This window comes from Zosterops lateralis (assembly GCF_965231275.1).
Source record: "Zosterops lateralis genome assembly, chromosome: 6".
Classification (NCBI taxonomy): domain Eukaryota; kingdom Metazoa; phylum Chordata; class Aves; order Passeriformes; family Zosteropidae; genus Zosterops; species Zosterops lateralis.
The window spans coordinates 20,065,837-20,093,054 of NC_139761.1; the positions used below are offsets into that span (position 1 = coordinate 20,065,837).

Sequence of the window (27,218 nt, forward strand, 5' to 3'; positions counted from 1 at the left end):
GACTTCCTTTGTTTAATTTAGACCAACTATTGTCATATATCTAGCATGGGAGAGCATGCCTTCTACATGGAAGCAGTTTGTGCAGAGATTGAATTATCTCCTGCTACCCCTATGCAATAGGAGAATTTGGGCCAAAAAGGCAAATTACTCTTCTCATGTGATGTAATGTGGATCTACTACAGGTTTTGGATCTGTCCTTCAAAATTCAAGACAGTATCCAACCAACCATGGAGAAAATCTCACCTATTATAATCAAGTGCAAGACTGCCCAGTGTTAATCCAAAAACTGCATTAGGTGAAGGAAAATTTCCTACATTTAATGGCAAATTGTAGATGTTTCAATAAAAACCAATGAAATAATGGTCAATCCTGTAAATCTCTGTTGTCTCTATTTTAGGTGGCACTGAAGCTCCTCTGGTAAAATGTTTAAATTCCTCAGACACATCCTCAGAAGAGAACCACAATGCAAATGGAGGATTTCAAGACCCTTTCTGCACAGAGCTGGAAGAGGCAGCTGAGCAGCCCAAGGTGGATTCTGCTGTGCTTGGTAACCATGGTCTGTCATCATCCATCAGTGCTTGGGTTCAGTTTGAAGATGCACCGTGGACCAGTGTTTCATCAACCCACCCACAAACAGGTGAGGCAAAAGCAGTAAAAAAGTCTGTTCCAGTAAGATAATAAAGTACAATGAGAGCAATTTTTTGCCTTGCTCTTTGACTTCTCAGAGGTTTAACTTTGAGTAGTTTGTATTGTATTTTAATACAAATAATGTTACCAGAGTTTCAAAAAGGGCTCACACGATCCTTCTGGATTGAACAAGAAATATTTTCTTTTCAGAAAAAAAGTGAAAACCTTTTGTGATTCACTCCACCTGTGTCTTGACTAAGTCTTGGAGATGGCCAAAATGCATTCATGGAGATAAAGCATAGAGGTGTTTTCAGTAGTGACATCTCTTACATAGAGGTGTGATCAGCCATCGAAAAAGTCTGAGCCATGTTTGCCTCTGTAATCTGGAATTGAAAGAATAGTGATCACCTCTGTGATAATAGTTTTTATCTGATCATAGTTCCCCTATGTTTTTTTGCCAGCAGTTCATTGATACCAACAATTGGTGTGCCAAGTGTTCATCAGTACTTTCTGCTGTCTTTTGATACTATGATTTAGCAGCTGGAGAATTACGAAGATAACAGAAGTTTATCTTAATTCCAGCACTGCATGCACTTTCCTTCAAATATAGCAGTTCTTTCTGACATACTTTAAACAAGTGTACAAACTCTGTGGCTTGCCTCATCAGCTTATGGTAACTGATGTGGCTGTATGAACTTCTAGCTTTTCTGCATGAACAGACTTCTGTCCTTCCTTGCAGGAGGTTGTGGAGTAATTGCCCAAGAAAACAATAGTTTACTTTTTCATGTTTAAATAGAGATTCTCTCTTCTTAATTCCACTTTATGTCTGATAGTTAGTAAAGCAGTTTAAAGAGTTATAGCTTTCCTCTGCTTACTGAGTCCATCAGATATTCCCTGTAATATGAATAATATTTCTGTCAGAAAACTTGGATTGTCAACTTTGGATTGAGTTTTGGGTAAACCCCATCTGGTTTTCCATCTGCTCCTTTGATGGGTGCTACATACTAGTCCATTTGAGACAGTGTGGTTAGACCTTTGTGCAAAATTAGGGAAATCTTCAGGCTAAAAGGGATTTCACTGACCTTCTTTATATTTATTTGTTGGTTCTTAGTTGTAAATGCTTATTTAAACTTGTGATATGGAGAGAAGGAAGAGCACCCATGAAGTGTAAATATGTAAAACGGAGGTGCTGTACCTCTCTCTCTAGTTTCATTACTGTGTGATCCTTATGCTTACTCATAACAGCCACACACTTTTGAAATGCGGCTCTTGGTTGCTCTGACTTGGTATTTCCTTCCTACTGTTGTTATATCCTTGTTAACTGAAAAACTCATAAATGCACCTTCTTAAACAAAAAATAAAAATCTTTATTCAACCTTAATAAAGCTAATAATAAGAAAAAGACTTCCATAAAACAAATCCTATGGTATATTACTTGATGTCCTACCCTTAGAGGGATGTGGCCCAGTCTTAAGGTGTGTGCTTAGCCAAAGCACTGCCTTGGTGTGTGTTTCCAGTCACAGGGGACACTAGTCTGTAGGCAGAGGTCTAGGATATCCAGATGAGGAGAGCAGAGTAGACTTTCCAAAAGCATTGCAGTTTTAAAGAGAACACTCATTTGTGTCCCTGTAGAGTTTATCCTGTGTGATCCATGTCACGGGGGGGAGGATGTTTACACATTAACTTTGGCATCTGAGATTCATAGAGGAGGGTGGTTTCCCTAACAGTGGGACCAGGATGTACTCCATGTAATTCTTGCATGGGAAGCTATTATTCTGTGAACTGTATAGGAACCCTAAGGAGGCGTTTCTTAAGGATATTTTAAAATCCTTCTTTACAGGCTGGTCCCACTCCTTTTCTGGATCCTGTATGATAAACGGCCAGACAGTGCAGCTGACAGCCTCTAAAGGGAAGCAGAAATGACAGTTCTGTTTCTGGCCCTTTACTTTAAGGGACATTTGACAGCAAGAGATGGGATAAACTTCAGCCTAGTTGTTCTCCATTATTGTGCAGCTCACATTTTTTTTCTATGGGCGACAGCAAAGTGGAGATGTTGTGAACACTGACACCCGCAGTGGAAAGCCTGTGGTGACAGCAGTTATTCATTTCCAGTAGCAAACATTCTGCATAAGAACAATAGCAAATACCCAGACAGGAGGAGGGAAGAGTATAAAGGCCAAGTGCAAACAGAAGGATTGGTGTGAGGAGGATGGACACATTTGAATTCTGTTTCCTGTGCAGGCAGCTGTGAAGAGCAACGTCCTGGAGGCTCAGCACCCCCGATCGCATTCCTGTCAGGGCTCCAGCGCTGTTAGGAAATCGTCTGTCTGTCTGTCTGTGCTTAAGCAGCTGCTCAGCTGACTAGATAATTACCCAGGCTGATGGCCAGGCTGCCTGGAAACACATTTTGAAAAGGGCTTGCAAAGTGGGATTTCCAGAGTGCCATGAGAGCCAAGAGGATGGCTCCAGGAGAGAGAGACGCTGGCTTGCTCTGACATTAGGGCTACAGTATTTTGGCACAGGTTCCTCCAAAGGCAAATATTTGTCCCAAAGTACTCAGTCTAAAAAAATAGCATTTTAAAGACAGCTTTAGTAGTGGCTATGCTATAGGAAGTACATTTTAAAGAAAACCAAGACTAATGCTGGACCCTTGTTCTGGGAAAAGTGAAGATGTTATTGGGGGAGCAGAGGTCAGGGATTGATGGCAAGAAACAGGGCTGAACAAACAGGAAAAGATTTTGAAAGATGAAAAGAATGGTCAAATTCTGAGGTACAGAAATGAAAAGCACCCGTAGTAAGTCTCACAGTGAAAACTATCTTTATTTAGGACGTTCTTGTAAACCCTTCCTTCTACCAGGTTCAGCCAGAGTAAATGCTAAGCAAAATGTTTGTTTCAAAATATTTCTGCATTTGATGTTTATGTATTATTATGATGTTTATGTTTATTTATTTGATGTTTATGTAACTGACGGCTGCCAAATAAGGTGGATTTCTCCTCAAGACACAAAAACTCTTGAGTGAGGCCATAGAAATCTTGACTCACAGAAATTATGTATTGCTGTGTCTCTTTCTCTGTTTTCCTTTTGCTGGGAAAAGAAGACCTTTGATTTTTGTTATGATTATTATCAGCCTAGTCAAACTGTTACTGCCAAAGTGAAAAATGAGATTTTTAGGCTGACCTAAATGTTGCTATCACAAATGCTGCACAATCTGTAAATGATCACAGCCAGCAGGTGACAAAACATTTGCATTTGTTACAGCTCACAGTCTCGTATTCTATCAGTGTTAGCTGCACTCTTCAATTGAATGAGGTATTCTTAGTCACCATAATTAGAATAAGGCAAGATCTGTTACATCATCCATCCTATTCAGCCACGCCCACTTCTTCCCAAGAGCTTTTGTCTGATTTTAAATGGCTCAAATTACTTGGACTCTTACCGTATCCCTTGAGAGGCTATCCAACAGCATATCTGAGCTTAACTACTTTGTGCTGTTCTCTCTGAAAGTAGGCAATATTTGCAACACAAGATTAGCAGCTGGAAGCTACACCTGTCACTAGAACTGTGATGATATGCTAAAATCAGAAAAATTTGAAGTCCTATGTAATAAGAAAGGAAATTATGCTAACATGGTTTATTGTAATACAATGTAGGGATCAAGGAACAGGTCCTCAAAGCACCAAAGAGGAAGGAATGCTTCAAGGTAAATCTGCATATCAAAAGCCAATCCATTGTTTTAAGAATAAACATGTCAAGAAAAGTAAAATGCATGTTGAAGGGAACACTTTGGGAAACAATGAGTTGATTTTCAGTATCCAATGCATGCTACAGAATTTGCATTTTAGAGATAGTTCTGGCACTGGTCTTTCAACATTAACAGATTTCTGAGAAATTCCTGCAGCAGAAAGGCTGTGACTCTCAGGCTATTGGCATTAGAGACTGAACTCAAAAGTTCAGCAAAAGAGCCCTGCCTCATTTAGGAATTTGTCTGCAGCACTTCCAAGAATCTGAAGAGCAGAAGCATTTGAAGAGAGATTTTAAACATGTGTAGATGTTTACTTTTGCTTGTCTTGCTTTTTGAGATTGCTAGATGGTTTTTTGGCTGAGCATAAGGGAAAATGCAGCTTTGCTAGTTTTAATAGTTAGTGTTGGGGAACCTAGAACAGTCACAGGTAGAAGTTGACTGTAGTAAGAATTTAAAGAACATCTGTTGCAGAAAAAGCTGCCTGTGGTTTTAGTTTTCTGAAGTACAAGGCTCCTTTTAGGAAAAAAACAAACAATTCTGTTCTTTCAAGATGGCCCAACTTACCTGGAATAAAATTAATTTGCCTTATATAGAAGCATTTGGCAACACTAGTCCAGTCAGTTGCCTCCTTAGATAAAAATTGACTTTAGAAAGCACAAAACTAGTTGGCAGTATTTGAGTTACTCTATCTGACATGTTTCTAAATTAGCCTGGTTTTTCAAATTGCTGTGAATGGCTTAAAAAACACTGGAAATCTAAGATGTTTTTTCTATAAAATAATTCCACAGTTTCTAGGATATGAAGCATACTTTAAAAAAACATACAAACAAACAAACAAACAAAAAAAAAAAACCAACAAAAAAAAAAAAACCCACCCAAACCTTGGCTCCTGTTAGTGATCCACATGCAGAGCTCAGCTTTTCAGTTTGTCTCCTGTGTCCAAATAAAGTGCTCTGTCTGTCAGAGCAATTTCAGCTGAAGTTTTAAGGGTGGCTTTTGAGGTGCCTCATGCCATGTTTAACAAAAGGACTGAGAGAGGAACTGATAGACTATAATCATCCATTCATCATCCTTTCTCTGCAGGCATGGAGCGCAACACAGTGTGCAGTTACAGGAGGAGGAGGGGTGGGCTTTGGTTGTGTGTCTGACACCAGAGCTGTCAACCTGTGCAATAAGGAGACAGATCTGACTTGCAGCTCCTCGTCCTCAGGGATGACTCTACTCAGAAGCCACTCAGTGTCAGTAGACTCACAGCTGTATATATATATAAATACTACTGCCTGCTTACCTGAGGCTGTCAGTGCAGGCATATAAAATAAATTCACACTTCTCAAGAGGCAAGGCAGAGAGCACTGTTTGGATATTCTGTCTATGCACACAACAAGGTGTCCATAATGAGGAAGTGTCCCATCACATCACTTGGATGGAGAAGTTTTCTTTAGCATTAATTTGTAATTTTTTTCCAAAGTGTATGTCAACCTAGTAAGTGTTGTTTGTTTATTACACACTGAGAAGAGACTCTCTGTGTCAGTAGTTGTTCAGTAACTGCAAGATTTGGGGAGCATCAAGATCTTTGTTGGTTTAACAGCTAAATATAGATGTACTAATTTAGAAAACAGTTATTAAGCTGATGTTAAATTAAAACTAGTCTCTACCCATACAATTTTCCTTAGTTCAGGGAGACTTTTTAACCATAACTTTCCTTTCTATTGGTCTTTTTTCCTCACTAGAGCCACCCATTGTTCCTAGCATTCAAGTGATGTTGTGGGCAAAGAATGTGCCGTACAAAGAGTATACAATACAAACTCATAGCAGTGGATGTGTGTGATTGTGTTCTAAACTCTGGGTGATGGTTAGGCAGGACTGAACTGTTTGACATGCAAGTCTGGCAAATTAGTAGAACAGGGGTTTTGGTCTACACTGAGCAGAAATGTTATATAGTATATTGAGACTGGGACTCTACATTCTGCATGTTCAGAAACAAAAGCCATTCCTAGTGCACATCAATAGGCCCGTTTCAGGTTATTTTTATACTCCCCCTCCATGCAGAGCATTCCTGAGATGATGACTGCATTTGAGTGGGTGTCACAAATAGGGAATTCTTAATGAAAAATAATAAAACCACTTAAAAAAAATCTGTGGTGCTGTAAAAACTCTACTGTGTTGCACAACAAACATATTCAGGTCTTGTCAACAGTGTCAGAAACATGAAATCTCATTTGGAAAAGTCACAGCTTCTCCAATGCTTGAGCAACAGGAAAGCATATGGCTGCCTGCAGTACAGAATCTAAGGCAGACATCTGAGTAGTGCTGGAGGGTGACAGTGCCAGGCACTAGCTCTGGGTTTGTTATAAAATAACTGTGTTTCTGTGGATGTTGGAATTTGTGTTTACAGAGCCCCAGTACACTGATCTAGCATGTCTTTGGAACAGCTGTGATCTTTGGGTAGATTTCCCTGCATGTCTCTAACCAATACCTGTTTTCTGCTACCAGTGTCTGCATCAAAAGCACCCAACTGGACTTCCCCCTCTTCCAACTCTTCTGAGAGGCAAACCCGTGCCTCAGAGAGCAGCTGGACAACCAACTCAGAGGACACCAGCAGCCCAAGCATTGCTCCCTCCTACACAGATCTGCAGTCACTGAATACTGAGGACTTGACCAGTGGTAGAACATCTGCAGCAGATTCAGCTGGTAAGAGGGAACCCTTCAGCTTCCATCTCAATCTTTTTGATGCTCCTCAAACTCACTGTTCAGAATTGAGCCACAGGGAAGGGATCCAAAGCAGAACAAACTCAAGGATTAGACAGACTAACATTTTGTTCTACTCTAATTGCAAAAAAATCACGCTTGGATTTTACACAGCACTGACAAGTGCAGGCTCCTGAAGTTAGAGCCAAATGCAACTATGTACCTGTTGATAGACTTGGAGCATTTCTGGATTTTCACATGCCACATCAGCTAAAGCTGATCTAGGAACTAGTATGTTATGGGAAAGGCTGGATGCCTTTCCTGAATTTCCATGCAAAAATTTTCTCAACAGTGTATTCAGCTGAGGCAGGCCCAGTTCTGCTTGCTCCCCTCTGTTTCAGTGAGTGCCAAGACACAGATCCAGTTTGCTGGAGGCATTCTTTGCATAGTGCTTTGCACTGTTACTGAACAGTAAATGCAAAGTGTAAGACATGACATAGTGGATTCAATAGCAGATTTTAACCATTGAAGGATCTTATATCTGACCCTGTAGGGCTCTATTCAGACCCAATCCTGATTGTGGAAAAATGTGCTACATGGCATTGTAGCTCTTTGCTCCTCAGTTGTACTCTGGGTAATCTAAAGCAGGAGAAATAAAGCAGAGTGGTGCCAGTCATGTCATGGAGAATGGGAACTCCTGAATGACAAAGCTGACTTTCACAGTGCATAAAAAGCTGACATGTCAGGACACAGAAAAAAATACACAGCTCCAGGAGGAAGCACCTGCACTATGTTGGAAGCTGTTCAACCCAAGCTGAGGAAGGTCAGTAGTTACCCAGTTCGGTGATGAAAATTGATTCCCTGGTGTCATGATAGCTCAGACCTGGGAGATATTTAATGTGTTTTTTCTCAGGTGGTGAATGTAAATGTATGTGGGAAATGAGATCTGTTTTGTGAGAATGGGCTTCCTAAGTCTCATTGAGGTCATGTGTCCCTTCCGAAAGAAACATACACATACATCACCTGCAAAGAGTATTATTTGGTGGTGCAGTAAAGCTGGGTCAGACTTCTAGGCAGGTTTATAAACAGCAGCATGGTAGGTGCTGGCTCAGTACTTTGGACAAAGGATTTGTGAAGAAGTAGTAGTTACTTTGGATAAGTAGAGCGGTTTCTTTTTTCAAATAATGAAGTTACCACAAATCTGTCTGACCATATTTATTTTGGAATACTCTGCTTCTCTGTACCTCTGAGCTTGGAAACCACTTCTTGGTAGAAAGGTAGAATAGGCAAGCTAGAGTGTGTGCTGGATATTGCTATTTTGTTGATTTGGTAGAGGCTGCTGTCACTGGGGCTGTCTCCATCTGAGCAAAGGGAATGAGGGATGCCCAGTCTGCATACAGGCAAGTCAAAGACAAAAGGACTGCTGTATATGCCTGTCACACATATGGGATTATATCCTATAAATGGCCCGAAGTGAACCTCATTCTTCAGTAAAAGCTTTGTGAGCAACTTTCTTACTATGTCTTTCTCAGTCACAAGCTGACATCTTTATTAACAAGATGAGTACAAAAACTCATTCCATTCACCTAAAATTTTTTACAAGTAAAAAAGGAAGTCATATAAGCAAGTAAAAACATAAGCAAGTAAAAACATAATCATAAATATAAGATACATAGAACATAACATACACTCCCAGTACCTTAGTGATACTGGAACTTGAAGTGTGAAATACATGGAGTCTTCCTGTTACAACGTGTAGAGTTTGCAAAAGGGCTGCATGAACAAAGTGCATCTGTTTGTCCTGTTCCTGGGATGCCTCACAGTCCACTACCTAAGGTGACTGCTGGCATCAGGAAGGTTTGTAGAAGTGGGGAAGCTGAGGACCTAGTGGCCAAGGAATTGCTGTACAGTTCTGGCTGCTTTTCTCTTGTTCAGTCCACCATCATCCCACCATAACAGTGCATAAGTGGACAAAAAATGTATTAACTTTTTTCTTCTCTCCATCCTCTCTGCCCTTCTCCAGAAACCCAGTTCTTTAAACCTGACTTGATTCAAGCATTTGATTTGCATTTATCCCCTCAAAGGACTGGCTGCCTCAGTCTGTAGTGAAGTTTGAAGGCTCCATCAAGACAATGAAATGGCATGTATTTTGCCATGAAGGCAAAGAGAGGACTCTTCATGCTCTGTGTGATGATGAAGTCACCTTGACTGCTAGCCAGGATTGTTGACTCCAAGGTCAGGCTTGCTGGAGGGCAAAAGAAGTCAGACTAATTTCACTGCTGAAAGCCCTATGAAAATAATAAGTCAGTGTTTGATCTACTTAGTGATGGTAAAGAATCAGGTCTATAAAACAGTCTGGGTTTAATACTGTTTCAAGTGAGAAAAACTTAGTGATGAGAAAAGCATGAAAAATACTACTCTGTGGTCAGATGCTAAGTAAAATAACTATTTTAGCCATGGTGAATTTTTATTGCCTGAACAGGATAAAAGGATACTCTGTTCCGTAATTTCACCACTTGTCTTGAATCTATCCTGCATACAAAATGTTTAAACACCACCTGCCTGTGGTAATTCAAGGCACAGGGTTTTGTACAGGAGCAGATTAAAGGCTGAGGTAGGTCTGACTGCAGGCATATACAGCAACAAGTCCCAGCCATAAAAATGGGCATCTTGGTGTCCAAGGCTGGTAGACTCTAAGCAGAAAATTAACCTTCTCACAACTGACACAAAATTTGAGTGTAAAACCTATGAGCTTGAGCTTATATAATGCATGTGTTTATGCAAGATATGGCCCAGGAAGATATCTAAGGAAGATTAGAGAGATCTGGATGATGCAGCCTGAAAGTTTACTCTTGCTACAGGGGACTGCAGAAAGCCTCCCAACTGATGGAGTTGGGATAAGCAGACTAATGTCCTGTAAAAGCAGCAATGTTCACAGTAGTGAAGGTAAATGTTGCATGAGCAGACCTGGAAAATATTTTCTTTTCTATCAAAGTGCAGCTAAAAGATGCTGCATTTCGTTGCCTATGCTTGTTTGAACTCTGGCACCAAGAAGCCTTTTGTATTATCCTCATCTTTGTCAGCACAGGGGACTCTTTAGCCTGCAGCAGCTAGCCAATAAATGTGGGACAGGTGATAGCAGACTCTACATTTAATGTGAGCATGTTTATGTGGTTATTATAACAGCAAGTACTTTGCAACAACTGGGGTTTCACAGTGTGTGTGAAGCTGTGTTTGGTGCTGGTGAAGTGCCCCTTTGCCTCAGTGTTCTTACCATGCCTTACCATGTCACTCAGCTTGGATCAATGAGCATGAAAAAGTGGGAACTTTTGGCCTTTGTGCTGTGCTCTGCAAGATAAGTAACACAGGACATCTCTGTTGCTGATACAATACAAGTATTTGTTCCTTCTGTAGCAGATGCCTGTCTCAGCTTTCAAAAAAGGCCAAATATCTGCGAGACAGAGGAGCAAGGGAGAGGCCTTCTTCTAGCTGTGGTTATGGATCTGTTCTGAGATTGTGCCCAAATACTTCACAGCTTGATTTAGATTTCTGCATATCACCATTCTTCTTTAAAATAATTTTATTTATATAAATTAAAAATTTATTATATACAAACTATAAATAATTATATGGTCAGAATGTATATAATAAAGATGATATATATTTTTTCAGAGCTCATAAACTATATTCTATTATAAACTCAATAGAATATATAATAGAATCTCTCTGTATTATATAATAAAGCTATATATGTGTATGTATGTTTATGTGTAGGCATAAGTTTCCTCACAGCAATTTTAGGTTTATTGTTGCTAGTTGTGTTGTTTCTGTTGTGATTTGTATCTTAGCAAAACTGCAGCTGGGCCATGTTTGATGTTAATGGTTCAATTTGCTGATCAGTTGTTCTCTTTGGCACTTTCTCATATCTCTGGGACTACTGGGATACTGAGGAAATTGCTGTGTTATTATTTTCTGAGAACATCTTCATGTTTGGAGGTAGAAGGTTGCATGTGTGACCCGTAACTTCTCAAAATCCAGACAGTTCATAAATAGCACAAGGAATTAATTCTGAGAATGTTGTTTTTTTCAAAGTAAAACACATTGTTTAATGGGGTTCTGGTGCTTCTGTTCCAAAACTTGGAAATGGCAATTCTGACAAGCTCAGCTCCAGCTATCTCTTGAAGGTAATAGAGGGCAAGTAATAACTTTTCAAACCTTTTCCTAATGTTTTTCTGCAGTAGTTCTCGTTACATTTCTTCTGTAATTATAGCCAGCTACATACTGTGTCCCAATATGATGACTGCAAGAATGGTGTTCTGTGAGTTTCAAACAAGCTTTGAACAGATTATATAGCTGTGCCATGTGGTTACACTGAATGCCATGAACAGGCTACAACCTCTGAAATTATTCCATGTTAATTACCATGGTAAGGGGGAAAATAATATATTCTGATGATTACCACCTTCCATCCAGAAATGCATTTCAGTTTTGCTGTAAAACTATTAACCAGCTTGTACTGGTGTCCCAGTCCCAGACACATGAAAAACTTGTACATGAGAGCCTGCCAAAGCCAGCTGGAGAGTCTGCAGAGAGGAACGTCCAACCCTTTCTTCAAGGAGGAGGGGATTCCAGAGTACCATGAACAAATAGCACCTAAAATATACTCTTAAACAACTCCAACCTGTAAGGGCTAGATTCAGCACCAGAGGCAGGGTTGGTTTTTTTTCATGTCAATACCAACTAGACAATTCAGGAGTTTTATGTCCTAGTTGTCATCCCAGCTTTTTCTCATGCAGTTTTAGCTTCTTGAAGAGTAATGAATTAGTGGGACAGATCTGGGAAGCTAGGTCTAGATAATTCATAGCAGTAGAAGTGTTGTGATACCAAGATAGACCTGTGTACTGGGAATTAGCTCATCTTCAAGGCTTCCTGGCTGCAGTATCCCAATGACCTCTGCAGTAGAGTTCAGTCCTCATCCCTGTTTTGCAGTGGGGAAGCCTGCAGTTTGGTTGTGCAAGCTGGACCTGGGTGAAGTAGAAATAGCTTTTGCCATATAGACTGACAGTCTTGCTCTTTGATGAAGGCTGCAGGTTAAAGCAGTGGACCAGAGTCACTGTCTCAGTCCCTCCTTGTGGCAGGAAGGCAGAGAAGATCTGCCAGGAGGAAGGGGAAGTGTTAGAATGAGGAAAGAACAGGTACAACAATAAACAAATGTTTATTTCTATCTATTCAGTAGATAGAATTACAAAATAATCTTGGTGTGCAGTCATCTGACTCATTGGCTTTAAGTCCAGAAAGGAGGACTGTGATGTTGTTACTATTGTCCAGTCTGGCCTCCTGCATGTCTCAGGCCAAAGAACTTCTCAGCTGGTCATTTCTGCACCAAACCTTTCAGTCTGAAATATACAACACAACTGCAGGCTGTGCAGAGAATGCATTGAGAACAGCCCTGAGGAGAAAGATGTGGAGGTGTTGGTGAATATAAAGCTCAACATGAGCTGGAAATATGGAAGAAATTCTTTACTGTGAGGGTGGTGAGGCACTGGAAGAGGTTGCCCAGAGAAGTTGCGGATGCCCCATCCCTGGAAGTGTTTAGGGCCAGGCTGGATGGTGCTTGGAGCAAGCTGGTCTAGTGGAAAGTGTCCCTGCTCATGGCAGGGTGGTTGAAACAAGAGGATTTTTAAGGTTGCTTCCAACCCAAGCTATTCTAGAATACTACCATATCCTGAGCAAATACTTGCATAATATCTTTCTGATTAACATCAGCTGCAGCAAAGTTAGTCCCTGATCAGCTATTTCCATCCCTTCAAACTTCATTTTTAAATAGGAGTGTCCTAGTGATAACACTTAAAGCAAGATGAGATTTCACTGAGCTCAGCTCTGACAGCTCTTGTGGGGCTAAATGTAGTCTGCTAACTTCAAAGGGTCCAATATCTGCCTCCACTACACCCCAGAAAAAAACACTGATTATTTATCTTCACTGTTACTTTGCCTCACAGAGAAGAGTGGTTGATGCTGCTGGAGGACTATCAGATTCTTGCTTTTTCTTCAGGAACTATGAGAAATATCAGGGTGTAGGAGGACAGGATTTAACATTGCTGTTATAGTAAGAAAGGAGTTAGAAGAAAGCTCAGAAGTGTCTCCTACTAATGTCTACTAGGCTGAGTCTTACGGCGTTTACCCCTGTGAATTAATTAGGCCTTCCCTGCTCCTCCACATTCCAAGAATGGAATTATTGCTTGGAAATGTTATAATTAAAAACTTTATAGATAGATAGATAGATAGATAGATAAAAATAACTTTGCTGTTTAATTGAGTGTTTTCTTGTCTGCTTGCTAACATAGAATCAGTTCTGATCTTGTGCATGTTATTGGCCCTGTGCTGCAAACAGCTAAATTAGCATCTCCTAGTTCAGATGCTGAGTTTTCTTCTCATGGCTATTTGGAAGTGCAAGATATACAGTAACTGTAGATTTGAAGCAGAGTTATCTTCATTATAGAAGAGCTAAATGCTGACCCTACATGGTATTATTAAAAAAGTTCACTCTTTTCACACCTATTCCCCAATGTTTTTACGTATATATATAGTCAGATCAGCTAAAAGGACAGCAGAGACAAGCTCAGGGCGAGTCACAGGAGTGATCTTCTGATTTGCCTTTATATAGGCAATAGCCTAAGAAAATAGATGTGATTAGATGCTCTGTAGTTTGTCTCAGGCCAGTGAGGCAGACTAGGTGATACAAAGCCCTTTATTTCTGTTTGTAAGGCTGTGATTCCTCAGCCACAGTGTTTACACTGGCCCCAGTTGGTCTCTAATGCAGAAAGCTACATGCTGATATGATAAGCCTGAGGACTTCAGCAGGAGATTTTGCAGCTGGACAGGACATTTCAGTGTGAAGCTTAATTGGAGATGGAATGTGTAAGTGCAGCAGCTATGTGTGATTGCTGTGTTCAGAGGAAAAGCTTGGTTTATTTGGACAAATTCTGCAGGATGCTAAGGTGGCTTCCAACCTTAAAGCTGCTGGGAGAGAAGAACACCAAGATATCTCCCCACATCCAGCTCTATCAAAGGGGAAAGCAGCAGTGGCAGTTTTCAGTGACATCATCTCACCTGTTGCATTCAGTTTGTGGCAGCTGTAACTGCTGACAGGAGGCAGGAATGGCTCTGTAGCCATAGAGTAGCTCTAGAGAGGCACTGTCCCAGCTTCATGCTGCTCAGCACCACAGCCAGTGCCCTACAGCACTGGCTGCACCCCAAGGAACACAATCCTGCAGCTCCTGAATCACAGCAGGATTCACCGCAGGGAGGAGTCACCCACCTGAGAACTGGCATTTTCCACCCTAGATTCTACATGGCAGAGAAGCAAGCAAGGCTTCAGCAGTAGTACCAGTTAACAGGAGTTGTAAATCATTGCATGTGCTCTCGATTAGAGATCCCAGTTCTGTGTGGAATTTCCTGTCTGATTATGAAGGGGCTGAATGGAGCTGGCAGAGTAAAACAGCCAGTGAAAAAGCTGGCAGCCGCAGAAAGCAAGTAAGGATGATAAATTTCACAATACTCAAATGCATGGATTTGCTTGTTTCTCTCTTGCTGTGATATCATCTGAAACCTAAGAAAGGCTCAGGGGATCACTGGACTACACATCACAGGAATTGGAAAAGTGATGATGAACACCTATAGGGGATCAGTTATAGAGGCATCTCCTCAAAGAACAGTGTGGGATAAAATGGGAAGCAGATTTGTCAAAAACATGAATAGTGAACAGAATAATTTAAGCAAAAACTTCAGCTACTATGTTGACAACTTATTTTCTTGTGCCCACTCAGAAACTTGTAATAAGTGTCCATTTTTATCAGGACTTCGACCTCCTTTTTTTCTTTTATTCAACCCCAGTGTTAGGAAAAAAATGTAACACTTTCTGTTCTTTCAAGGCAGAAATGAGTAGAGTTGGATGACAGTACTCAAGGGAAAATGCTGACTTATGTCTTTACTTCAATATCTCTGTTTTTTATCTTACCTAGCCTTAATCAAACCATATAATACTGGAGTACAGATATGACATGAATCTTAATAACCATGTTCATCTGTTATTAGAAGCAATTTGGTCTTAATTGTCCTCATGTTTGACAGATGAGACCAAAACACTCTGCCTATATAAACTGGTATTTGCATTCTGACTGTGTGTATTACATGAGAGGAAGAGGAGACTTCATGCTATTTCATCATTCTAATTTTGATTAGCAAGAATGAGAATTGTGATTCTGGGTTTTGTCACATGGATGCCAGTCCAATTTACTTGTCAGTACCCTTGTGGTACTGCAGTATATTTCATGGACACCGATTTGAGCTAATCACTTAGGACTCAATTTTTTAAAAACTATCAAGAGTGCTCAGTACTTTTTGTGAAGAAGTCCAGATCTGGGTTTTACACCTAAAACTGTTTCCAAGATTCTCATGTCCCAGCTATTCTTGTTACAGTTAACGAAAATTTCAAACAGCTTCAGCTCAGTGTGCTCCTCTCCAAATTGAGCCATTTAATTTAGTGTCTAAAAGGAGATTAGAGATCCTGCCAACATATGTCCTGTAGCTCTGTGTTCTAAAGCCCATTAGAGGCTTTGTAGAAATTATTCCATTTAAGTGGAGACTTTAGTCAGTGGTTTATTGAAGCTGCTGTATTTTCACATGTAGACATTTCAGAGAGCTTTCAACATGATTCACTTAAGAGCATAGGAATGGAATCTGTTTCCAAGGCCCTGATGTAAATGTGTTCATGGCCATCTCCTATCCATGTGTTCCTGTGCCAATATTGTCTTTCAAATAGCTTTTTGCCTTCTCCAGTATAAGCACTTTAATATATTTATACAGGGTAATTATCTCCTGCTCTGCGTCCATTTGCTAAACTGAATGAGACAAGCTCCTTAATATTCTGGTTCTCCATTCTCCTCCTTATCCTAGAAAGCTTTTCTCAGCTCACATTGCTGTTTGAATTAATCTTTCGGGTATGTGGTGATCAAAACTATGCAAGATTGAGGTTTCAGCACAGCCTGATATCAAGATACTAGTTTTCCCATCTTCAGAAATTGTGTCCTTGATACATCCCAGGATCTTATTTCCTTTTGTGCCAGTGCATCAGGCAAGTACCCCTGCAGTATATTCAAACTGGTTGCCTGTATGTGCTTGCTGTGTCCTGCCTCTGCTACACATGCATTTTTATGCTTGGTGGTGGGCATGAGCCTTCAGAAGGGACTGTGGGGGAAAGGGAGCACATGCCAGCACAGAGCACACAGAGAGGCACATGGTGCACCCGGCAGAGCAGACAACTGCAGGGTGTCAGTGCATTTGTCATGCAGCCACAGCGCAGCCTCATCGCTTCCTGTGCTCGGGGCTGCTGCCAGCACGGGCACTTGGCTCCACAAGTGGGACACGAGGTTGGCCCGGGGCAATTCACTGCACCTCCTCTGCAGCAGGCCCTTCACCAGCCAGCCAGAGTTAGGATCTGGGTGGGAAAGTTTACATAAAAGAAGTAAGGGGGAGGCTTTCCTGGAGGCCTTGCTTTCATGAACCCACCGCTCCTCCTCCCCCGGACTGATTTGTTTGCTCAGGCTTGGTTGCCTCCAGCAACACATTATTAGTGCGAACTATGGTGTATCCTGGGAGACCTGCAGGATTCCCTGCAAATCTTTTGAGTTTTTCATCTCCAAGGAGGAAGAGACACAAAGGCATTTCACTGTGTTGACGCAGTTGCATGTGCATTGTTCCCCTCCTTTGAGTGTTGGTGTGTCTCTTCAGCAAATGCAGTAATTGGACTACACAGTCTTTATCTTGCATCTTCGTCTTAGTGAGTAGATTATGCTTTTCTTGGTAAAGCCACCAAACTGCACTGCTTTAAAGGCTGTATTTGAAAACATGCTTAGCTGAAGGGGTTTCATCAGAGCTGTGTGCTAATTGTTGCACACACAGATCTGTCCTTGCTGATGGTAGGCCTCGGGCTTTCAGGGTAAATCTGGCCTTAAGATAAATACAGATTGTATTACACATGAGCAGTTTTCCTTGATTTAGCATGGTTGCAAAGGCAGTGAAGACACAGTGACATGGATTAACAATGTGGGTATATACTCAGGGCTCTGCTAAAGACCATGTATCTCTTCTAAAAGACCATACATCTCTGCTAAAATCAATGCCACTGCAAATTCTTTAGATATAACAAGTATTATGAGAGCTTCCCCATGATGTGATCAAACTCTGCAGGTATGCTTTTGATCTCTGCTTGGTTCAAAATTACAGGACTCAGCTTCAGCTCCTTTGGCTGTTCTCTGTCCCAGGCTTGCAGGGACCAGTGAGGGACTGCTGGGGCAAAAGGGTGAGCTGCGCTCTGCTGAGATTGACAGTCCAGCTGCATCCACAGAACAAAACCAGTTTGTCTCACATGTCTGAGCAACCCAAACCTGAACTAATGGAACAAACAGGTGTGAAAGGAGAAGGGTTTTGGCAGAGCCAGTAGCTCCTTGTCTGCCTGGATGAAAGGAAAAACCAGGTTAGTAGAAATCAACCCATCCCTCATCAGATGGCAGGGAGAAGAGTCACTCTTCAATGAGCAAAGGCACTTGAGATTAAACTGATAATTCCTGGATCATTCTCAAGTCAAATAGCAAGGGACCAGGACCCAGGAGGCTTCTCCTGCTAGACCTGGAAACCCACCTTATGTGCCTCTTGATATCTTTCTCCAGGGAAGAAGTAAGGGGGAAGAAAATACAAGGATGGATGACTAGTCTATACTTTTTCCATATTTGAATTATTTCTTACTGAACAGCTTTAATCCCCATGGTCCAAACCATCTCCTGCTTTACAGAAAAGTTTCAAGGTGGCTCCTGAGCCTCCCAACTGCCAGTGCTCTAAGAAATCCTCTTTAACCCACACGGTCCCTTTTCCCTTTCTTCACCACAGGGTTTTCTCTTTTCTTGCACATTTTTTTTTCTCTTCTGGGTACTGCTCTACTTCTATTCCTTTCCCATTTAAAATAACTTAAATGCTTAAAAGCTTTGATGGCAGTGGCATCACATTGTTTCTAGTGGGTGACCTGCTGTCTCCTGCATTCCCTTCTGGCAGGGAGGGAAAAATGAGTAAAGGTGCTGTCATTCCCCTGGATGCAGTATTTTGTATTTTTTCATATAAGTGGAGCTGGCTTTGCAATGTGTTTAATAAAGTCAGTTTCCATGTTGACTATGTGCAACAAAAAGGGAAGATATTTAAAAAGAGGAAAACACTATTGTGAATATACAGTAATAGTCTCCAAATTGTATGCTGCATCTGCCAGTACAGTTTACTTTAAAGTAATTTTCAAGCCAACACTTGTACAAAACAGTGAACCAATGGTAAAAAATGATTAAAATACAATTTCTGTTAAAGAATAGCTGCTAGACTCCCTAAGGCAATGAATTATGGCCATGGCATGTTTTGTGCTATCTGTCTTCTGTGATGAATGGCAGGACTGTTGAGCACTGTAAGGATAAAGTAATTTTTAATTCCTGTGATGAGATAAGATGGTGGGAACAGTGAAGATCCTCCAACATACTTTACTACTTTGTGTTTTCTCCCACAGAAGAAGGCCGCCTTTATCAACTGCATGGTTTTTTTCCCTCAGCTTCTCATACCTTATAATTTGGCTATAAATTTTAAAGAATGGAGCAGAGATTAGAAATTAGCACCCTTTGTGTCCTATTGAAAGCATATCAACCCCTCCTCCTTAGACACTGCAAAATTCCTTGCTAATAAGGCTGACTGAACAAGTCTTCATTAAACTGCATGTTGCTGGGCTGGAGAATTTGTCTCCATCAGCCATTCAGACCATGACCTGGACAAATCAACCGTGATGCCTCAGATGTGAAAAGCCTTTGTTTGGCTTCTCACGTTCTGAACACAATTAGTAGCTCTGCAACTCTTCCCTTTGGCCAAGGCAGAGTCACAGCTGTCCCTTGGTGTAACTACTGGTCTGGAGGTAAGTCACTCCGAGCATTCCTCAAGTGATTCAGTAGAAAGTGATTTTAACCATGTAACTCCCAGTCCCATGGAAATGAGTGGCAGGTAAGAATAAAGCTGGTTACACCCAGTTAGCATAGTCATTCGGTACTGTCTGTGCTGGCAACCTAGTAGGAAATGTAATTGGACAAAATTTCCACTAAATTGGGGTAAAGAAAGTAACTTACACAATATGTCTGTCATTAAGGTGACTGAGGCTTCTCTCAGCTTCCAAACCAGGAATTAAGTTACAATAGGTGTGATTTTTGTGTAACATAGCAGAATACACCAGTCTGTCATTAAAAATCACCTTCCACTTGAAGATAAAGATAAATTATACAAATAAAGGAGACAGATTTTTGTACTAGTAATTAAAGGCTTAGAAGCTGTTTCACAAATATGTAACTCCTTGAACATGTCAGAGTTTGCTTTGCTCCAGAAGAATGAAAGGCCAGTGTTTTAAGCTGTATTTCCTCCTCATGAATCCTGAGCATTGTGCATTTACTTTGGCACTGGTTTTGCTGCTTCTTCAGATTATGTCTCTGTTCCCTTCAGTGTCACTGCACTGGAGAAGTGGTATGCCTTCTACTCATTATGGTCAGGAGCTAAGATTTCAGATTTTTTGCCTCAGGTACTGATTGAAGCCTTTCTCTGTTATGTGCCTGAAAGTCACAAGGCAGCGGAACCGTGCAGCAGGTGAGCCAGGGTACTCTCTTTCTGTCTGTCTATACATATAATTATCTGTATTTCTAGATATGTATGGGAGTGTCCATGACACTGGATACTGTCCATACATACTCTCATTTGTAAATTCTTGCAAGACCTCAAACAAAAATCTCAGTTGCGTTTTTTGTTGAAAGGGATTGGGTGAACATCAGACCAATCCAACCAAGTGGCTCTTCAATCAGACAGGTCTTAACAGTGTCCTGTGTTCTCCCCTGGCTTCCTTACCCATGCCATCCCTCTCTATGCGCACAGATCCTGGTCTCCTCAACCACAGCACAGATTGCTTTGCAGCAGCAGGAGAAATGCTTTCTGTCAGTTGGAATCCAACTAGGATGTGTGGAAAATAACATTCTCATGCACTTCTGAACCAGCCTTGTCTTGGAGCACAGAGCTGCTGTCTACAGCTTGGAGGCCAGGAAAGATGGTCACTTGTGATAGAAGGTGCATCTGAAGGGATCCATTTCAAATGGATTTAAATGGCAGGCATGGTTATAGGACACCCTCAGGGTTGAAGGAGGCATCTCTCAGAGTTCTCAGCATGAGAACTGGACCAGCTGGATGGTGCTCTGTGACTTGTGAACTTCTCCACACATTTTTCTTCTCACAGACCTTAAATGCTTATTGGCAAAATGCTGCTTCAGGCATGTGGATTTATGTAACAAGCAGAAACTTGTCAGAGACTATATTTCATAGATCTCCCAGGTATCAGTGGGTTTGGCTATTCATATTTTCAGTCATGAAAAGTTGTATTTAGCTCTGACTAGTGTCTGGATTATGTGCTTTGTGCCATGTGTTATATAGCTGAGGAGTATCTGGCTTTCAGTTAATCTTTTCTCCTAATGTATATTGATGCCTTTCATTCTGTATGTGGTGTTTTTTGCTTTAATTATATCCTAGCCCAAACCATCTAGTCCTGCTAGGATGATACTACAGAAACCCATTCTGAACTACTGAGCTTTAATTTTGCCATCTTTTCTTCCCAAGAAAGGGGTCCTGGAATAGCAACTATTCAGAATTCAGTGGTTGCAAGATAAATGATAAACACAAGCCAAATGCTGCTGACAGAGGATTGTGTTCAGCCTGGGCTTGGTTCCTTCTCTCTTCCTCAACTGCTGCAGGTTGAATACAGGCCAGCAGTGACAAGATACTGCTCAAGAGCAAGTTCTTCTCTGTTACCTGTGCTTCAAATGCCTCAGGAAACAGAGTTGAAACAGACTTTTATACAGCTTTCATATTTTGTAAGGATGAATAGGAGTAAAAGAAATATGAATGTGAGGTCTGATGAAAATTACACCTTCTCAGGGGTATCTGGGAGAATTTAGAGACCCCTCAGCGATTTGCTGTGCAATGAGATCCATTAGGCTGCCAAACAGGCCCCAGCAGTAAAAGCTCTATTGGTTGGCTGTCTGCAACACTATCTGCCAGAAAGGTATCAAACACCCAAAGGACAATCTTAGAAGTGCTGAACTAGACATACAATATTTATCAGCTGGTTTTAGTTTTTCTGTGGGGATTGTGGTCACACTGGATTTTGACTAAGCTTTCATCAAGGTCCAAGATGGGGTTTTGACAGACTGGACCCAAACTGGCAATAGCAGGGTGGGTAGGATCCTTCTCTAGGATGAGAAACAAGAAGTTCAGGTTGAGCTCTTGTGTAAAGAAAAACAGAGTTGAATTTAGGTTTCCTGCAGCCAAGCAGAGGCTGAGTTAACAGATTAAGAGGCATTTTTGAGTGAATTTATCCTTTATATTTTTCACAAAGCTGTTGACAGTTTTTGACACATTCTGCTTAGAGATAATAACAGTTCTATAGTGCATGTATTTTTTTTTTGAAAGCAGATTATATTTCTTTCCCCACAAATCTGATTCTATCCCTAATTTGAGCTAAACAATGTGCACATTTTAAAAGGGTTTTTTTTTTTTGTATTAGACAAAAGGTCAAGGGACTACCACCTTATGAGGAAGAAAACCATTTCCTGAGAAACAAGCATGCTTCAGTATGTCTATGACATCCCAGCACCCCATGCAGTGCTCTGTTGTGATGGCCAGATTAATTATGGACCCTAATTGGGAACAAGAAACAAAAGAGGGAGTCTAAGGAAAGATGACTTCATCTTCCTACTCATCTTACATTACTGTTCCACACAGAAAGATTGAGGCAACAGACAGAACAGCAAACAAAACTATCTACACAGTTTGCCCTTGGCTGAGGAGAGAAAGAATAAAGTGAGAAAAGGAGCACTGTTCACCTGGAAAGTCACAAGAGCAGGTCTAAGTTTTCATCTTTTTCAGCCAGCATGTTTGTTTTAAGCCCACACCTTTAAAAGTTTTTGTTCAAGCAGATTGTCCTTGGGCTAATTTCTCCATCTCGTTCTGCTTTAGCCTCAATTTGCTATAAGCCTGGGAATTTTTAGCCTCTGTGAAAGAAGCTTTCTCTTACACTGACAGAGAATGCCTTGTCTGCTCCATGAAGTTGTTACAACAAGGTGTGGGAGGGAAGTGAGGCATGACGGTGTTGCATAAGGGACAGCTTCACGGTTGGCAGACCTGGGGGGATTACAAAACAAATGTTCTGGTTCTTCCATTAATTATCTAATTTCAGATGAGTAGTATAGACTCAAATTGGCAAAGGCCTAGACAGATAGGTTGGCACAAGTAAAGACAGCATGTGGCCATTCCCAATTTATTAGTTGTTTTGGGGTTTTTGCTGAGGAAAGGCATCTAACCACTGACTCCTTGCCTATCAACACACACATATCTCTCCAGTAAGGCAGTCATGTCTCTTCTGCAGGCACCAGTTTTGTTGCATGCTGTTCAGCACCTTTCCCACAGGAAAGGCTCACACAGTTGTCCCTGCAGTCCCTGATCATTCATTCCATCACCTACCCTCACCCTCTTTCATAATTTAATTCACATTTACCATTGTACCAATACCCAGAAGTCACAGCTTGGCCTTCTGGTTTTGGTTCTGCATGCTGCCACACTCCACCATTCAAACCATAAAGTCATTTACCTTCTGTGGTAAATTTCATGTACTTAAAATTATTTCTATACTGATAAAATTTACTGGGTAAATGGCAAATCAATAATTTTTCTGTACACCAGGTACTTTTTGGCATTACTTCCCAATTATCCAGATAATGTTGCCTTCAAACAATCTGTCTATTTTCCTCAGTGTGTCAAAATATCACATGTAATTTTTTTTTCTACATAGTAATCAATAAAAGCAAATGAGAAAAACCTGAATAACTCAAGGAATATCACAGAGAGCAGAAGGATGTTAGCTATTTCTCAGGAGCACTGACAGATTGTTCCTGTGGTTTTCAGTCTTACACTTCAACAGTTTGGGGCAGAGGTAAGGGAAAGGAAAGAAAAAAAAAAATACAGGCTAAAGCAGAACATTTGGGACTAGCTAGAAGTGTATTTGGCAGGTGGAGCACTGTGTTGGTGGACCTGGCTGTTTGGCATGTAGGTTGGGTCTCCTCCTGCCTTTTATGGCAAGAACTTCCTGGATCGTTAAGTCTAATTCCTGCTATCGCAAATGGGCATGTCCTGTTACTGATGTTATAAATTTGTCCTGCTTGGTGTTTAAAAACAGGTGGTTTATTCCCTTTTTTTCCATGTGTAAGACTGCACTGGAATCTCACATCCTTACAGTGATCAAAAACCACCCTCCAATTTCTGTCCTTTAGTTTGAGAGAGACTCCTGTCTATGACTGAAAAACACAGGAAAATGTTTCCAAGGAGACTAGAAATGACTGGCTGACTGAGTTCCTTAGAATGTGGTATGTGCTTTGCATTTAGAAGTTATCTCTATATTTACCCAGGCTGGAGTAAATCCAAAACAGTTCACCTGAGAGGACAAAAGGAAATCCCAGCCTTAAAGCCACTTGGTGAGGGAGGAGTTAACGGGACACGGTGGTTCCGCCTGCTGCACTTCTGCAAGGTGATCGGCTGAGATGTTTGGCGGTTCACTTTAGTTTCGGGGAAAAAAAAAAAAAAAAAATATATATATATATATATATATATATATAAAGCACACCACCTCATCTTTTACTGGAGGAAGAAAACTCAAAACTTCGGGGGTTTACCGTGAAGTTCCGCCCCCCTTTTGCCGGCCGCTCCCCGCCCGCCTGTCCGCCCCCCTCCCTCCCGCGCTGTGGGTGTGCCGTGCCCGACCTGCCCCCGACCTGCGCCCTGCCCGCCGCCAGCCCGCTCCGCTCCCCGGCCCGCAGCCCCTCGGGCACGGACACGGCCCTGAGCCCGGCTGGGGGCAGCCAGGACAGCGCCCACCCCTCGTCTCGGCCGGCTCGGGTTAGGTTTTGTGCCTCGGCGGGAGCAGCAGGAGGAGGAGGAGCAGCGCATGAACTCCTTTAGCAACAAGGTACTGCAGCGGCGGGGCCGGGGCGCGCCCGGGCGGGCGGAGGGATGGCGATACTCCAGGGAAAGGAGATTGGGAGAAACATCTCCAGCCCGGGAACCTCCAACACGATATTATTGACTTGGGAAAGTTTTATTTATAGGCAGAGTTTGATGCTGTGAGCGCTAGTGGTAGGATGAGGCAAAGAGCTGACGTTTTTTCCCCTGAGAACAAGTGACTAAAAAGAGAATGGCACGGTTTATGTACGCGGCTGAACGGGCATTTGGATTCCCCCCGTGCCCTGTTCCCGGCTCCCGGTGCAGCGGCACGAGGGCACAGCGCACCGTGCTGTGGAGCGGGCAGGATGTGGGGGAGGAGGCTGCGCTGGTTCATGAACTTTCCCGGGACCTTATTTCTCTTCTGAAACGGAGGAAAACTCGGCTGTTCCTTTGTAGGAGAAGATAAAATGAAACAGACGAAAAGAGCTGTATTAATTTTCTCCAAATATTGCTGAAATTATCGTGGAAATCCGTGTCTGTGCCCACTGAGATGCTCAGGAGAGGGAAGGTTTGGAAGCAGGTTTTGCTGTGAGATTAACAACTCTGAGCTGTTGTGTATAGAATTTCAGTGGGTGAGTGAGCAATTCAGATTCGTCAAGGCTGCATTGTTAGGGGATTTCAGTGCCTCGGTGTTTGTTGAAAGCACAAGCGCTGCATTGCCCTCATGTATGCCGGAATAAGCAGCTGGATTTACACAAAAGTGTACATCGGGAGCTGAGGTTTGAAGTGTAAAAAAGCAAATTTCAGCTAAGTTGTGCTCTATAAGAAAGGATAATATCATGCAAAACATTTTATTTCCTGTTGTTTTCAACATCATTTAGTACTGGAGTATCATGTACAGGATCGTGTATGTCCGAGTGCTTTGAGGGCAGGTTGTGTGAGGACATCCTCGCTGACATGTTTGTGTTTGGCTTTCTGAATATTGGTCTGGCTTTCTTTGTAACTTGAATTTTTCATTTTTTACAGCCAGTTCCAAGATGCTCAGTTTGACATCAACTCTCCACATCTAATTTAGTTTGATTAATATTTTTTCTGTGAGGGAGCAGCACTAAAATTCATTCAGCTGTTTTGAAATTCATCACACAACAGGGGAGTGCAATGGAGGTGCTTAAATAACCATTGCTATATTTTTCCCATGCAGATTAAAAGGTCGAAAAGCTTTGAAGTGATCATGTAGCTGGAGCTTCTGCATATCACAAACCATAGCACGTCCCTGAGTTAGTTCCTGTGAGAACTAGAATAATCTCACCTGCCTAAAGCACTGCTGTGACTTCACTGAGCATAGTTTTTTGTAAATCAGTTCAGTGGTTAATTGCCTCTGCATGGTTTTTAATCTCAGTTTCTCCATGTTGCCTACCTACTACCCTACCACATACCACTTAGTAGATCACAGCAATTTTTCTTTTATAATTTTCTGTGTAGGTGCTTACAGCTTGATTGTTCCTGAATCTCCCGTAGAGCTGATTAAATAGGTTGAGCTTTTGTCTTTTGATCTGTGGTAGAGTTTTTATTCCTTTATATTGTTGTGAATCTTTTCTGAACAGTTCTCAATTTTTCTGTGTTCCTGAATTCTAGACAAAAGAACAGGTTTCACTAGAAATCAGACCATACTACATACACAATTGAAACTATTTGCCATCCCCTTCGTGTTTGTTTCTTCCAAAATCCTATTATATTGTTTCTTTTAGTCTCAAGATCGCATCATAGGTGAGAATCATCCAATCTTCTCAGAGTCACTGCTTCCAGAGGTGCCATCCATCCCATAATGTTGCCTACTTCCCTCTGACCCTCCTTACCTGAGGGAAATCCATGCACATTTATCCCTAAGTACAAACTACTGAACATACCATTTATGGTAAAACACCTTTGCAGTCAACAGTAAATGAGGTGTACAAAGTTATTTCCATCTAAAAGTGTCTCCTACAGGCTCAGTGTAGCAAGAAAGGCTCCCTTTTGCCACTTCAGCAAAATTGCTGCTCGCAGGATATAGGAGTTCTGCTTTACATATCTTTTATCTGCTGCATCGTGCAAGTGCAGACATCTGTGGAATATATTCACTCAGTAGTGCAATCTACTTGGCATCTGGCCATCCACGGGCAGACAGGGCAATATCCCCTTTCCAGGTGGTCCCTTGTTAGGAAATGAATGAAGTAATGCAAATTAAAAGAACCAACCTGAACTTTCTCCTTCCCATCTTTAAGCTGAACTCCAGAGCTCTACCAAAGCTGGAAGCTGTTCAGTTGAGCTTATTGTCTATTTTGCAGCTGCCTCAGCATGTACAGGTTCCAGCTGGGACCAACAGAGAATCACTGAAATGTTGTCAGGAATGCTGATCCAGGAGACTCTGTCCTGACCTGAAGTTCATATACTCTCATGAGAGCTCCTGTTCTCAAGAGATTTTCAGCCTGCTTTGCAGGTCAAAAAGACAGTGAAGAAACACTCAGGCTTTGGTGTACTTACATAAAACTTACAGTTTACAAACTGTAAGTGGAGTGGACAGCTGCTGCAGGCAGGATCCTGGTTCTTACAACCAAATCAGAAGTATAGCTGGTCTTGGCTGAAAAGGGAGTAGCTTTGTCTGCTTGACATTGTTTCCCCAATTTTTGTACCCAAGCATTACAGTGATAAGAAAGGAAATAAGGTAAGAAAGGAAATAAGAACATAACAATAGATCTTTTTTCTTTTTCTTTTTTTTTTTTTTTTCTTCCATCAAAGATCATTGAGAAAAAGGTCTTGCCTGTAACAAAAGCAACCAGAATTTTTCAGTTTGGACAGTGAGACTCAGGAGTGGATTATAAAAAATCTGCATAAACTAGAGCTACATGTACATACAGAGACTCAATGCTGAGAGCCAAAAGTTGGGGAAAGCATACAGGATTCCAGTAGTTGCCCTCCTGTTAAACTCTACCCTGTGTTTACAGAGGATAATGCTACCAGTGCTATCTATATTTTTTCTTTGTGTTGGAAAAGTGTTGGCACTTCCATTGAATGGCTTTCTA

The 27,218-nt window shown here is 41.5% G+C and overlaps 1 protein-coding gene across 6 annotated transcripts in view; it reads left to right on the top strand.

Annotated features, from left to right (window-relative positions):
* Positions 1-27,218, top strand: part of STON2 (stonin 2) — a 65,943-nt gene that overhangs the window by 16,777 nt on the left and 21,948 nt on the right. For all 6 annotated transcript variants that reach the window (XM_083863704.1, XM_083863700.1, XM_083863705.1 and 3 more), the window contains 2 exons: positions 398-637; positions 6,865-7,062. In XM_083863704.1, the coding sequence (XP_083719830.1) occupies positions 398-637; positions 6,865-7,062 (438 nt within the window). The remainder of the gene's footprint in view (positions 1-397; positions 638-6,864; positions 7,063-27,218) is intronic.